Raw genomic sequence first — 14,017 nt, forward strand, 5'->3', positions numbered from 1 at the left:
ACAAGCCTTTCTCACAAGCCATTGGAATCAGACTTACCACTGTGGTGAGTGCTCTTTCCGTTGCATTGAATATTTTTGAATTGGGTTGTCCCATCTCTTCCCTGTACTTGAGGTTGGTGACGGTGAAATTGACGGTGAATTGTTCAACCACTGGAATTGGGGTTGTTGTGTGGGCTGGCGTGGGCAGAGTGGCTGGAAGAGACGCAGGTATTTCATAAATCTTCCTTCCACCCTTCCCAAATGGGAAGCAGAATAGTTAAAACAAGTGAAAATCAATTGAAATTCCCAGAATACAATAATTAAAACGAAAGGCACCATACTCCCGGTTCTCACAATAAACATTTCTGCCTTAAGAGATTAAAATACTTTTAATTTCAAATAGAAGTCGGTTGAATGGTGTGAGAATTGAGAAAAGAAAAGAAAATGCAATAAAGCAATATTCAGAATGCAAGAACTAAAACCAAAGGCCATGAAACCTCATAAACTCAGATTATATATCCCCTTCTTAACAGATTGAAATGTTTTGAATGTCAACCAGAAGTCTATCACATGGTAAGATTGGGAAATCTAAACCAACCAACCAACCAACCAAAGAGTGCTCATGTTGCTAGCCTTCTCCTGCTCCATTGTCCAAATCAGCCCCCCATCACTCTTTGCCCTGTGTTTGTCGGGGTGTGTGTGTTGTGTTGGGATTTAAATGTGGTTCTACTTACTTGTTTCAGGAGGGTCTTCATGATAACCTACAGAAAAGGAAGAGACGGTTATTTGAGAAGCTCTCAATATATTGATGTTTAGAATACGGAGGGTATTTTTCTGGGGCAGGGGAATTGTTATGTTCTCCTGTACAGTGGTACCTCGCAAGATGAATGCCTCGCGCAACGAAAAACTCCCAAGACGAAAGCATTTTGCGATGTTTTTGGTGATTTGCAAGATGCCGTTTTCTACGGCCGCGCTTGGCAAGACGAATTTATCGCAAGACAAAGCAACTCGCGTAACGAACTACTTTCATATTGCGAGGCACCACTGTATTCGGAAGATGCACTACACAGAGGGGGTGAGAAGCATCTCGCACGTATTATTGACACAATCATGTCCGCCACACGATAACCACCTCAAGAAGCTTAGAACACTTTCAGGACTTGGGGAGGCCTCCTGGGCAGAAGACAAAAACCTTCATGGCGTCATCCCTGCACCCAGATTGGCACAGCAACTCAAGCAGCACAAAAACCATATGAAAATACCCCAGCATTCAGTTCACAAGAAAGGGTCGAAATATGTTTGCAAACGTTGATGAAGACTGAGCTTGGGGGGCTGCACAAAACACACACACGGACAATCTGTGCACAACAAGGGCTCCACAACTTCTTTACCATTGACGTAGAGGCTGTATCTTTCCACCTTGTAGGGCCCCATCTTGCTGAAGTTGTCCGTCTGGTTGACGATTTCGTGGTACACCTTCACTCGGTCAAAGGCGGGACTGGTGGAGTCATTGCGGTAAGTGCAGATGGCGTCCATTCCAGTTTCATCCCCGTTCTTCACTGGTCTGGGAGGACAAAGAGAGAGGGAGATCATTCAGGACGCAGAATGGACCACAAGGGATGGGAGGATGGACTCCCACCAGCCAAGGTGTGGCAGGACCAGCAAAGAAATGTTCTCCCATTGGAGGAAGACTTACCTCAGTTGAGTCACTTTGCACCCCAGATACGCAGGGCCAATGCTGCTGTTGCTGAGGAATTTTCCAAGCTGAGAAAAGAATGAGAGACAATGTCAAAACAAGAGCATTGTCTACCCCTCATCACTAGCCGTTCTCACAAGCAGTCGGAATCAGACTTACCACTGCGATGAGTGCTCTTTCCGTTGCATTGAATATTTTTGAATTGGGTTGTCCCATCTCTTCCCTGTACTTGAGGTTGGTGGCGGTGAAATTGACGGTGAATTGTTCAACCATTGGAATTGGGGTTGTCGTTTGGGCTGGCGTGGGCAGAGTGGCTGGAAGAGACGCAGGTATTTCATAAATTTGCATTCCACCCTTCCCAAAGGGGAAGCAGAATAGTTAAAACAAGAGAAAATCCGATGAAGGAATTCCCAGAATACAATAATTAAAACGAAAGGCATCATACTCCCAGTTCTCACAATATATATTTCCTCCTTATGAGATTGAAATACTTTTAATTTCAAATAGAAGTCGGTGGAATGGTGTGTTTGAGAACTGAGAAAAGGAAACCAGATAAAGCAATATTCAGAAGGCAAGAACTAAAATGAAGGCCATGAAACTTCATATTCTCAAAATATGTATCCCCTTCTAAACAGATTGAAATATTTTGAATGTCAACCAGAAGTCGATCACACGGCGAGACTGGGAAATCTAATCAATCAATCAATCAATCGACCAACCAACCAAGCAACCATCCAACCAAAGAGTGCTCATGTTGCTAGCCTGCCCCTGGTGCATTGTCCAGATAACCCCTCCCCCCATCACTCCCCATCCCTGTGTTTGTCGGGGTGTGTGTGTGTGCTGTGTTAGAACTTAAATGTAGTTCTACTTACTTGTTTCAGGGGGGTCTTCATGATAACCTACAGAAAAGGAAGAGACGGTCATTTGAGAAGCTCTCAATATACTGATGTTTAAAATATGGAGGGTATTTTTCTGGGGCAGGGGAATTGTTATGTCCTATTTGGAAGATGCACTACAGAAAGGGGGTGAGAAGCATCTCACACGTATTATTGGCACTTTCATGTCCGTCACATGACAGCCACCTCCTGAGGCTTAGAACACTTTCAGGACTTGGGGAGGCCTCCTGGGCAGAAGACAAAAACCTTCATGGCGTCATCCCTGCACCCAAATGGCACAGCAACTCAAGCATCACAAAATAATATGAAAATACCCCAGAATTCAGTTCACAAGAAAGGGTCCGAATATCTTTGCAAACATTGATGAAGACTGAGCTTGGGGGGCTGCACAAAACACACACACACACACACGGACAATCTGTGCACAACAAGGGCTCCACAACTTCTTTACCATTGACGTAGAGGCTGTATCTTTCCACCTCATAGGGCCCCATCTTGCTGAAGTTGTCCGTCTGGTTGACGATTTCGTGGTACACCTTCACTCGGTCAAAGGCGGGACTGGTGGAGTCATTGCGGTAAGTGCAGATGGCGTCCATTCCAGTTTCATCCCCGTTCTTCACTGGTCTGGGAGGACAAAGAGAGAGGGCGATCATTCAGGATGCAGAATGGACCACAAGGGAAGAAAGGATTGACTCTCACTAGCCAAGGTGTGTTCCCATAGATGGAAGACTTACCTCAGTTGAGTCACTTTGCACCCCAGATACGCAGGGCCAATGCTGCTGTTGCTGAGGAATTTTCCAAGCTGAAAGAGGAATGAGACACAATGTCCAAACATGGGCATCGTCTACCCCTCATCACAAGCCGTTCTCACAAGCAGTCGGAATCAGACTTACCACTTCAATGAGTGCTCTTTCCGTTGCGTTGAATATTTTTGAATTGGGTCGTCCCATCTCTTCCCTGTACTTGAGGTTGGTGATGGTGAAATTGACAGTGAATTGTTCAACCGCTGGAATTGGGGTTGTTGTTTGGGCTGGCGTGGGCAGAGTGGCTGGAACAGACATAGGTATTTCATAAATTTCCATTCCACCCTTCCCAAATGGGAAGCAGAATAGTTAAAACAAGAGAAACTCAATTGAAATTCCCAGAATACAATAATTAAAATGAAAGGCATCATACTCCCGGTTCTCACAATATATATTTCCTCCTTAAGAGTTTGAAATACTAGAAGTCGGTGGAATGTTGTGATTGAGAATTGAGAAAAGAAAAGAAGACCAAATAAACAATATTCAGAATGCAAGAATTAAAACGAAGTTCATGAACCTTCATATTCTCAAATTATATATCCCCTTCTTAACAGATTGAAATATTTTGGATGTCAACCAGAAGTCAATCACATGGTGAAATTGGGAAATATAACCAAACAAACAAACAAACCAAAGAGTCCTCATATTGCTAGCCTTCTCCTGGTCCATTGTCCAAATCAGCACACACACACCCAAACCACTCTTTTCACTGTGTTTAAATTTGAACCTACTTACTTGTTTCAAGAGGGGCTTCATTATAACCTATGGAAATGGAAGAGACGTTCATTCGTCAAATTGCATAATGTAATACCACAAGCAAGCTTTTGAAATATAATAGTAACTGGTTGGGATTTCTCACTGTTTTGGACGGTGCATCACCTGCAAACAGGAAGGAACATCCTCCACCTCTATGACAAAATCATCTCACTGCAAAGGGAACCTCAGACCCCCCCACAACATCAGGTGAAAACCTCCATGGTCGTATCTCTGCACCATGATTAGCCCCGTTCTACCCAAACAACACACAATACCATTTTCATCAAAGTCCGCAGCATTCGGTCCTAGAAATTTGGCCTCTGGAGACGGCTGGGCTTGGGAAACTGCTGTGTTGCTTCTATTAACATTCATGGACCCAAACACCCATCCATACCCATCCAGATAATTGATGCACATCCAAAGCTCAAAAAACCACTCAGCTACCGTTGACGTAGAGGCTGTATCTTTCCAGATAGTATTGCCCCATCTCGGTGAAACCATTGGTCTGGTTGACGATCTCGTGGTACACCTTCACCCGGTCAAAGGAGGGCATGGTGGAGTCATTGCGGTAAGTGCAGACAGCGTCCATTCCGGTTTCATCCCCGTCTCTCACCGGTCTGGAAGGAGAGGGAAATCAGGATCCAGGAATTGACCACAGATATGGACAAGGGAGGACAGAAGATGCCAACCTTGTTTGCCTGGGTTGTCAGCAGAGCAGATATGTTCTCACCTGAGTTGAGTCACTTTGCACCTCAGATATGCCGGGCCAATGCTGCTGTTGAGGAGGATTCTGTCAAGCTGAGGAAGGAAGGAGACATTGAGCATATTCCACAAATTTATCTACATGTCCCTTTCTAATTACCATGGGGTCAGGCTTACCAGGCGGATGAGATCTCTCTCCGTTGCATTGAATATTTTGGAATTGTGAGTTCCCATCTCTTCCCTGTACTTGAGGTTGGTGGTGGTGAAATTGACGGTGAATTGTTCGACAGCTGGAATTGGGGTTGTTGTTTGGGCTGCCGTGGGCAGAGTGGCTGGAACAGAAGGGGGAATAAATGAACGTGTGTATTCGGCAAATTTCCACCCCACTCTTCCTTACCAAAGGGGACCCAGGATGGTTAAAAACGGGGAATCAAATGAAGCAATACCCAGAATACAATATTTGAAACGAATGTCATAAGTTTGCCAGCCTTCAAAGGTGGTGTGGCCAGGCCGCTCCAGTGATCTGTTGGCGGGCTGGGGAAGGATCTCCCAATTGCCAGCAAATTGGCCAATGCCGGCAGGTTTCAGGTGGGAGTTCCCCAGGGGCTGGTCCTGTGGAACGCCCTCCCATCAGATGCCAAGGAGATAAGTAACTATACAGTCTTTAGAAGACAGCTAAAGGCAGCCCTGTATGGGGAAGTTTTTTTTATGTTTAATGTTTTTGTATACGCTGGAAGCTGCCCAGAGTGGCTGGGGAAACCCAGTCAGATGTGTGGGGTATAAATAACAAGATCATTATTAATATGCTTCCGGCTCCCCCCTCCTTTTAAAAATTATTTTCAAATCATTAAAAACAAAATCACCACCATGCAATTTTCTTACTTGTCAACTGGGGTGCCATGGAGGAAATTACTGGATGCTGTCTGGGGGTTGTCCATACTGGAGTGATTTTGGTGGTTGTGCAGGCTGTTGTAGGTATAAGTGGAGGAAGAAGAGGCTTTGTGGAAGAGCCTATGGAGGAAATAGAGAGCCAGGGGGTTACCACAAGAAGATGTTACAGGTAGGTAGCCGTGTTGGTCTGAGTCGAAGCAAAATAAAAAAATTCCTTCCCCAAAAAGGGGACTTAAATGAATCAATGAAATCAATGAAATCGACAGAGAGCCTATGTGATGCATGCTTAGAGCACTGGTTCTCAAAGGACCATCACCTTGTCATGGTGAGTGGGCTTGCAGATTCCTATGACCCTTGCGAGTGAAGCTGTCGGGAATCTCGGACTCCCGCAGGGTCACCCAAGGGGGTAAGGTCAAAGGGGAGGAGCTAAACAAAGAATGATCCACAAAGTCCTCAACAGCAGAACAGGCGGAAGATAACAAGGGGCATGTTACAACGGCTGTGAAGGCGGATGAAGAATCTACCAGTCGTCGTGATCCTCATGCCATCGGAATAGACCCTTACTGATCTCCACACATAAAACAAATTCACACATAGGTTTCTACAAAAAAGCCGCCACCCCCCCCCAAAAAAAAATGTCCCATGGCAATCGGCAAATGGTAACGGGAGCAGGACCGTGAAATCTGGAAGCTCCTACTGATGAACCGGCACATGGGCGGCAGATACAGATTCAGTAATTTTAACTAAAGGAACGAGGCAGTTGAGCAGCTCGGCAGCTGTACTGTATCCATGACTGAGCAGCCCTACTTAGGATCCACTCTGCTCACCCCGAAAAGGGGGAGGGACTAGAAAAGGACAGGCGGATCCAGAATTGGCAGGAGAGGATGGCAAGTGTGGCAGGAAGATTCAAGGACAATCCAAGAAACATTTCAGTGTAGTATAGTAAGAGTATCAAAATATTTATTTTTTTATTTGCAGAATACAGATAGACATCTTTTCAAAATGAGAGCAAGACCATTGTTGAAACCTGACAGGGACATTGTAGTGAAGGGAGGGTCAGAAAGTGAATGATCCCTAATCTGAAGAAGTTTATACCCAGAACAAACTTAGTTGGTCTCTAAGCTGCTACTGGACATTTTTTTTTCATCAGCAACAGCAATAGTTAATACTTACTTGTTGTTCCGACATGGGGCGTAGTTGCTTGTGGCGTTGTGGCATTCTTAACACCTCCCGGTTGCAGGATTGGCCTCTCGGTAACAGGCTGGATCACAGATTCGTTGCCTTTGGTGGCTGGAAGGGAACAGATTTCCATTACTGCCGGCCAGAGATCTTTGCTGACAGGTCCCAGATCCCACTTTCAGACACAGACTCTCAGCCAGTTACTATGATGCATACGGCATGCAGGTCCAGAAATGCAACCGAGGCCAAGATATGGGGCAAAGCAGAAGCTAAGATGTTGTGCCAACAACTTAAAGTCCCCGTGCCGTGGCGTAGCATAGGGGGGCCCCTATAGGCGATTGCCCTGGGCACAAAATTGTAAGGGGCACAAAATGTCAACACCCGGTGCTTCCTCAATACAGCTACCGTGGTGCCTCACAAGACAATATTAATTCGTTCCGCGAGTTGTTTTGTATTGCGAAAATTTCGTCTTGTGGTTTTCCAATTTAAACAAGTCAAAGCCAAAAAAAATTGCAAAAAAATTCGTCTTGCGAGTCAACCAAAAGATCGCAAAATGCTTTCGTCTTGCGAGTTTTCCGTTGCGCGAAGCATTAATCTTGCGAAGTACTATGGTATTGCGAGGTACATGCTTCGGTCAATGGGCTTCTCCATGGGAACCCGGAAGTGACCTCTCCAGACCATAGAATGGCTCTTCTTTTCTTATCTCTGCAGCTGCAATCTCCTGGGTGACACTGCTATGCAGTTGAACGTGCATGCGTACTCCAACCGTTTGCCTCCTACCCATCCTGCTCCACGCGGCCCTGGGCAACCCACGCTACGCCACTGGCCCCATGGGGCCTCCCATTCAATGAGCGGAGAAGTCAGACACTTGCATGGGTGGTGACCTGATCCTCAGGTAGGACCACTGAGAGGTGGTCTGGGGGAACCCCCAACAAACAGTGGACTGTCAAAAAGTCATTACATGGGATAGAAAATAAATGTGTCACCTCCTTCTTATGTTGACAACAAACATGATAATATTTGTACCTGTTGAGAATATTCAAATCCAAATGACTCTTTTCTGACAGTGCTGGGGTCACAACAGACTGCTGTGATGCAACACTTGGGGTCTCAGGATGCTTCTCTCAGGCCATCCCCAAGGCCAAGGCCGCCCAATCCACTGAGCACAGGTACCTTCCCGCTGGAGTGGTACCTATTTATCTACTTGCACTGCGTGCTTTCGAACTGTTAGGTTAGCAGGAACTGGGACAGAGCAATGGGAGCTCACCCCGTCGTGGGGCCTTGAAAAGCCAACCTTCCAATCAGCAAGTCTGAGCGGCACAGTGGTTTAAACCACAGCACCTGAGAGGCTCAATGTGTGAGGAGGTCTGAGCTAGTTGCTGAAGCTCAGACCACATTGTTCTTACAAGACCTCATTGTTCTTATAAACCAATGATATGGGGGAAAATTACCACTGTAACTAAACGAAGTTTTACTGACTGTGCAACCTTTTCTGAATGCTGTATGGGAAATGACCTGAATCTGACCTTAGGAGAGTTTGTAAGTAAAGCACTCTTTGCTCGTTAAAAAGTGGAAAGGCTGAGTCCTTTTTTGCCCACCCCAGCGCTTTCCTTTGTGGAAGCTCACATTTTATCATTAAATTGGCAGAAAACCTGAATTGTCATTTCTTCCAATTCAGCATTAAACAGCAAGTTTTTGTGCTGAAAGAGTCAGAGTTCTTGTTTTTTAAACATTCAGATACAGCATAATAAACCATAGACCTGTGCCTAGAAAATTTGGAGGAAAGGTAAGTGTGGATGAGCCCTTGGGGAAAAAAAGAACATACCTCTCTCTGTCTCTAGAGTGGTGGCTGTCTCTGATGTGAATCCAGTAGTCTCCCCATGGGAAGTAGAAAGAGCTCTTGACCATGATGTTAACTCAGTAGTCCACATTGCAGAGGTTGATGGTTGTTCTCCACTAGACGTGACCTCCACAGGGACAACGGGAATAGTGGATGTAACATGTACAGTTGATGTTAACTCTGTAGTTTCTACTGGAGAAGTGGATAGAGCCTCAGTACTTGATGGGATCTCTGTGGTCTGCAGTGGAGAAGTGGTGGCTTCTGCTGCAGTTGATGTCATCAATGTTGTCTCCTTTGGAGAAGTGGAGAGAGCCTCAGTACTTGATGGGATCTCTGTGGTCTGCAGTGGAGAAGTGGTGGCTTCTGGTGCACTTGATGTCAGCCCTGTAGTCTCCTTTGGTGAAGTGGATAGAGCCTCAGTACTTGATGGTATCTCTGTGGTCTGCAGTGAAGAAGTGGTGGCTTCTGGTGCAGTTGATGTCATCAAGGTAGTCTCCATTGGAGAAGTGAATAGAACCTCAGTACTTGATGGGATCTCGGTGGTCTGGAGGGGAGAAGTGGTGGCTTCTGGTGCAGTTGATGTCATCAATGTCGTCTCCATTGGAGAAGTGGATAGAGCCTCAGTACTTGATGTAATCTCTGTGGTCTGCAGTGGAGAAGTGGTGGCTTCTGGTGCAGTTGATGCCATCAATGTAGTCTCCGTTGGAGAAGTGGATAGAGCCTCAGTACTTGATGGGATTTCTGTGGTCTGCAGTAGAGAAGTGATGGCTTCTGGTGCAGTTGATGTCATCAATGTAGTCTCCTTTGGTGAAGTGGAGAGAGCCTCAGTACTTGATGGGATCTCGGTCGTCTGCAGTGGAGAAGTGGTGGCTTCTGGTGCAGTTGATGTCATAAATGTAGGCTCCTTTGGTGAAGTGGATAGAGCCTCAGTACTTGAGGGGATTTCGGTGGTCTGCAGTGGAGAAGTGGTGGCTTCTGGTGCAGTTGATGTCATCAATGTAGGCTCCTTTGGTGAAGTGGATAGAGCCTCAGTACTTGATGGGATTTCTGTGGTCTGCAGTGGAGAAGTGGTGGCTTCTGGTGCAGTTGATGCCATCAATGTAGTCTCCTTTGGTGAAGTGGAGAGAGCCTCAGTACTTGATGGGATCTCGGTGGTCTGCAGTGGAGAAGTGGTAGCTTCTGGTGCAGTTGATGTCATCAATGTCGTCTCCTTTGCTGAAGTGGAGAGAGCCTCAGTACTTGATGGGATCACTGTGGTCTGCAGTGGAGAAGTGGTGGCTTCTGGTGCAGTTGATGTCATCAATGTAGTCTCCGTTGGAGAAGTGGATAGAGCCTGAGTACTTGATGTAATCTCTGTGGTCTGCAGTAGAGAAGTGGTGGCTTCTGGTGCAGTTGATGTCATCAATGTAGTCTCCGTTGGAGAAGTGGATAGAGCCTCAGTACTTGATGGGATCTCTGTGGTCTGCAGTGGAGAAGTGGTGGCTTCTGGTGCAGTTGATTTTAGCCCTGTAGTCTCTTTCAGAGAAGTGGAAAGAGCCTGAGTAATTGATGGGATTTCTATGGTCTGCAGTGGAGAAGTGGAGGCTTCTGGTGCAGTTGATGTCATCAATGTAGTCTCCTTTGGTGAAGTGGATAGAGCCTCAGTACTTGATGGGATCTCTGTGGTCTGCAGTGGAGAAGTGGTGGCTTCTGGTGCAGTTGATTTTAGCCCCGTAGTCTCTTTCAGAGAAGTGGAAGGAGCCTGAGTAATTGATGGGATTTCTATGGTCTGCAGTGGAGAAGTGGTGGCTTCTGGTGCAGTTGATGTCATCAATGTCGTCTCCTTTGGTGAAGTGGAAAGAGCCTCAGTACTTGATGGGATCTTGGTGGTCTGCAGTGGAGAAGTGGTGGCTTCTGGTGCAGTTAATGTCATCAATGTTGTCTCCTTTGGAGAAGTGGATAGAGCCTCAGTACTTGATGGGATCTCGGTGGTCTGCAGTGGAGAAGTGGTCGCTTCTGGTGCAGTTGATGTCATCAATGTAGTCTCCTTTGGTGAAGTGGAGAGAGCCTCAGTACTTGATGGGATCTCGGTGGTCTGCAGTGGAGAAGTGGTGGCTTCTGGTGCAGTTGATGTCAGCCCTGTAGTCTCCTTTGGAGAAGTGGATAGAGCCTCAGTACTTGATGGGATTTCTGTGGTCTGCAGTGGAGAAGTGGTGGCTTCTGGTGCAGTTGATGCCATCAATGTAGTCTCCGTTGGAGAAGTGGATAGAGCCTCAGTACTTGATGGGATCTCGGTGGTCTGCAGTGGAGAAGTGGTGGCTTCTGGTGCAGTTGATGCCATCAATGTAGTCTCCGTTGGAGAAGTGGATAGAGCCTCAGTACTTGATGGGATCTCGGTGGTCTGCAGTGGAGAAGTGGTGGCTTCTGGTGCAGTTGATGTCATCAATGTCGTCTCCTTTGGTGAAGTGGAGAGAGCCTCAGTACTTGATGGGATCACTGTGGTCTGCAGTGGAGAAGTGGTGGCTTCTGGTGCAGTTGATGTCATCAATGTAGTCTCCGTTGGAGAAGTGGATAGAGCCTGAGTACTTGATGTAATCTCTGTGGTCTGCAGTAGAGAAGTGGTGGCTTCTGGTGCAGTTGATGTCATCAATGTAGTCTCCGTTGGAGAAGTGGATAGAGCCTCAGTACTTGATGGGATCTCTGTGGTCTGCAGTGGAGAAGTGGTGGCTTCTGGTGCAGTTGATTTTAGCCCTGTAGTCTCTTTCAGAGAAGTGGAAAGAGCCTGAGTAATTGATGGGATTTCTATGGTCTGCAGTGGAGAAGTGGTGGCTTCTGGTGCAGTTGATGTCATCAATGTCGTCTCCTTTGGTGAAGTGGAAAGAGCCTCAGTACTTGATGGGATTTCTATGGTCTGCAGTGGAGAAGTGGTGGCTTCTGGTGCAGTTGATGTCAGTCCTGTAGTCTCTTTCAGAGAAGTGGAAAGAGCCTCAGTACTTGATGGGATCTCGGTCGTCTGCAGTGGAGAAGTGGTGGCTTCTGGTGCAGTTGATGTCATCAATGTAGTCTCCTTTGGTGAAGTGGATAGAGCCTCAGTACTTGAGGGTATTTCGGTGGTCTGCAGTGGAGAAGTGGTGGCTTCTGGTGCAGTTGATGTCATCAATGTCGTCTCCTTTGGTGAAGTGGATAGAACCTCAGTACTTGATGGGATCTCGGTGGTCTGCAGTGGAGAAGTGGTGGCTTCTGGTGCAGTTGATGTCATCAAGGTAGTCTCCGTTGGAGAAGTGGATAGAACCTCAGTACTTGATGGGATCTCGGTGGTCTGCAGTGGAGAAGTGGTGGCTTCTGGTGCAGTTGATGTCATCAAGGTAGTCTCCGTTGGAGAAGTGGATAGAACCTCAGTACTTGATGGGATCTCGGTGGTCTGCAGTGGAGAAGTGGTGGCTTCTGGTGCAGTTGATGTCATCAAGGTAGTCTCCGTTGGAGAAGTGGATAGAACCTCAGTACTTAATGGGATTTCTGTGGTCTGCTGTGGAGAAGTGGTGGCTTCTGGTGCAGTTGATGTCATCAATGTAGTCTCCTTTGGTGAAGTGGATAGAGCCTCAGTACTTGATGGGATTTTCTTACTTGTCAACTGGGGTGCCATGGAGGAAGTTACTGGATGCTGTCTGGGGGTTGTCGCTGCTGGAGTGATTTTGGTGGTTGTACGGGCTGTTGCAGGTATAAGTGGAGGCAGAAGAGGCTTTGTGGAAGAGTCTATGGAGGAAATAGAGAGCCAGGGGGTTACCACGAGAAGATGTGATGGGGAGATGAGATAATTCTTCTCCCTTGCCTGCCCTTTAAGCCCCCAAAAAGGGGACTTAAATGAATCAATGAAATCGACAATGAATCAATGATCGACAATGATCAATGAAATCAATGAAGTCCCCAAAAAGGGGACGTAAATGAATCAATGAAATCAATGAAATCGACAGAGAGCCTATGTGATGCATGCTTAGAGCACTGGTTCTCAAAGGACCATCACCTTGTCATGGTGAGTGGGCTTGCAGATTCCTATGAACCTTGCGAGTGAAGCTGTCGGGAATCTCGTACTCCCAGCAGGGTCACCCAAGGGGGTAAGGTCAAAGGGGAGGAGCTAGACAAAGAATGATCCACAAAGTCCTCAACAGCAGAACAGGCAGAAGAGAACAAGGGGCATGTTACAACGGCTGTGAAGGCGGACAAACAATCTACCGGTCGTCGTGATCCTCATGCCATCGGAATAGACCCTTACTGATCTCCACACATAAAACAAATTCACACACAGGCTTCTTCAAAAAAGCCACACACACCCCCCAAAAAAGTCCCATGGCGATCGGCAAATGGTAACGGGAGCAGGACCGTGAAATCTGGAAGCTCCTACTGATGAACCGGCACATGGGCGGCAGATACAGATTCAGTATATTTAACTAAAGGAACGAGGCAGTTGAGCAGCTCGGCAGCTGTACTGTATCCATGACTCTGGATCCACTCTGCTCACCCAGAAAAGGGGGAGGGACTAGAAAAGGACATGCGGATCCAGAATTAGCAGGAGAGGATGGGAAGTGTGGCAGGAAGATTCAAGGACAATCCAAGAAACATTTCAGTGTAGTATAGTAAGAGTATCAAAATATATATATTTTATTTGCAGAATATAGATAGACATCTTTTCAAAATGAGAGCAAGACCATTGTTGCAACCTGACAGGGACATTGTAGTGAAGGGTGGGTCAGAAAGTGAATTATCCCTAATCTGAAGAAGTGTGCATGCACACGAAAGCTTATACCCAGAACAAACTTAGTTGGTCTCTAAGCTGCTACTGGACAATTTTTTATTTTTTATTTCATCAGCAACAGCAATAGTTAATACTTACTTGTTGTTCCGACATGGGGCGTAGTTGCTTGTGGTGTTGTGGCATTCTTAACACCTCCCGGTTGCAGGATTGGCCTCTCGGTAACAGGCTGGATCACAGATTCGTTGCCATTGGTGGCTGGAAGGGAACAGATTTCCATTACTGCCGGCCAGAGATCTTTGCTGAGGTCCCAGATCCCACTTTCAGACACAGACTCTCAGCCAGTTACTATGATGCATACGGCATGCAGGTCAAGAAATGCAACCGAGGCCGAGATATGGGGCAAAGCAGAAGCTAAGATGTTGTGCCAACAACTTACAGTCCCCGTGCCGTGGCGTAGCATAGGGGGGGGGCCCTATAGGCGATTGCCCTGGGCACAAACTTGTAAGGGGCACAAAATGTCAACACCCGGTGCTTCCTCAATACAGC

At 46.7% G+C, this 14,017-nt stretch overlaps 1 protein-coding gene across 4 annotated transcripts in view; it reads right to left on the reverse strand.

Annotated features, from left to right (window-relative positions):
* MUC16 (mucin 16, cell surface associated) overlaps positions 1–14,017 on the reverse strand; it is a 159,290-nt gene that overhangs the window by 50,743 nt on the left and 94,530 nt on the right. Inside the window, exons 5-22 of one of the 4 annotated variants that reach the window (XM_060275410.1) lie at positions 13,610–13,726; positions 11,912–12,474; positions 8,728–11,809; positions 6,897–7,013; positions 5,715–5,843; positions 5,010–5,164; positions 4,861–4,928; positions 4,575–4,747; positions 4,110–4,136; positions 3,465–3,619; positions 3,306–3,373; positions 3,023–3,195; positions 2,548–2,574; positions 1,835–1,989; positions 1,676–1,743; positions 1,371–1,543; positions 714–740; positions 38–192 (exon numbers count right to left, since the gene is read on the reverse strand). In XM_060275410.1, coding sequence (XP_060131393.1) covers positions 38–192; positions 714–740; positions 1,371–1,543; positions 1,676–1,743; positions 1,835–1,989; positions 2,548–2,574; positions 3,023–3,195; positions 3,306–3,373; positions 3,465–3,619; positions 4,110–4,136; positions 4,575–4,747; positions 4,861–4,928; positions 5,010–5,164; positions 5,715–5,843; positions 6,897–7,013; positions 8,728–11,809; positions 11,912–12,474; positions 13,610–13,726 — 5,432 coding nt within the window. The remainder of the gene's footprint in view (positions 1–37; positions 193–713; positions 741–1,370; positions 1,544–1,675; positions 1,744–1,834; positions 1,990–2,547; positions 2,575–3,022; positions 3,196–3,305; positions 3,374–3,464; positions 3,620–4,109; positions 4,137–4,574; positions 4,748–4,860; positions 4,929–5,009; positions 5,165–5,714; positions 5,844–6,896; positions 7,014–8,727; positions 11,810–11,911; positions 12,475–13,609; positions 13,727–14,017) is intronic. The other 3 variants (XM_060275411.1, XM_060275412.1, XM_060275413.1) reach the window with 3 other exon arrangements.

This window comes from Zootoca vivipara, chromosome 6 (genome assembly GCF_963506605.1).
Source record: "Zootoca vivipara chromosome 6, rZooViv1.1, whole genome shotgun sequence".
NCBI lineage: Eukaryota > Metazoa > Chordata > Lepidosauria > Squamata > Lacertidae > Zootoca > Zootoca vivipara.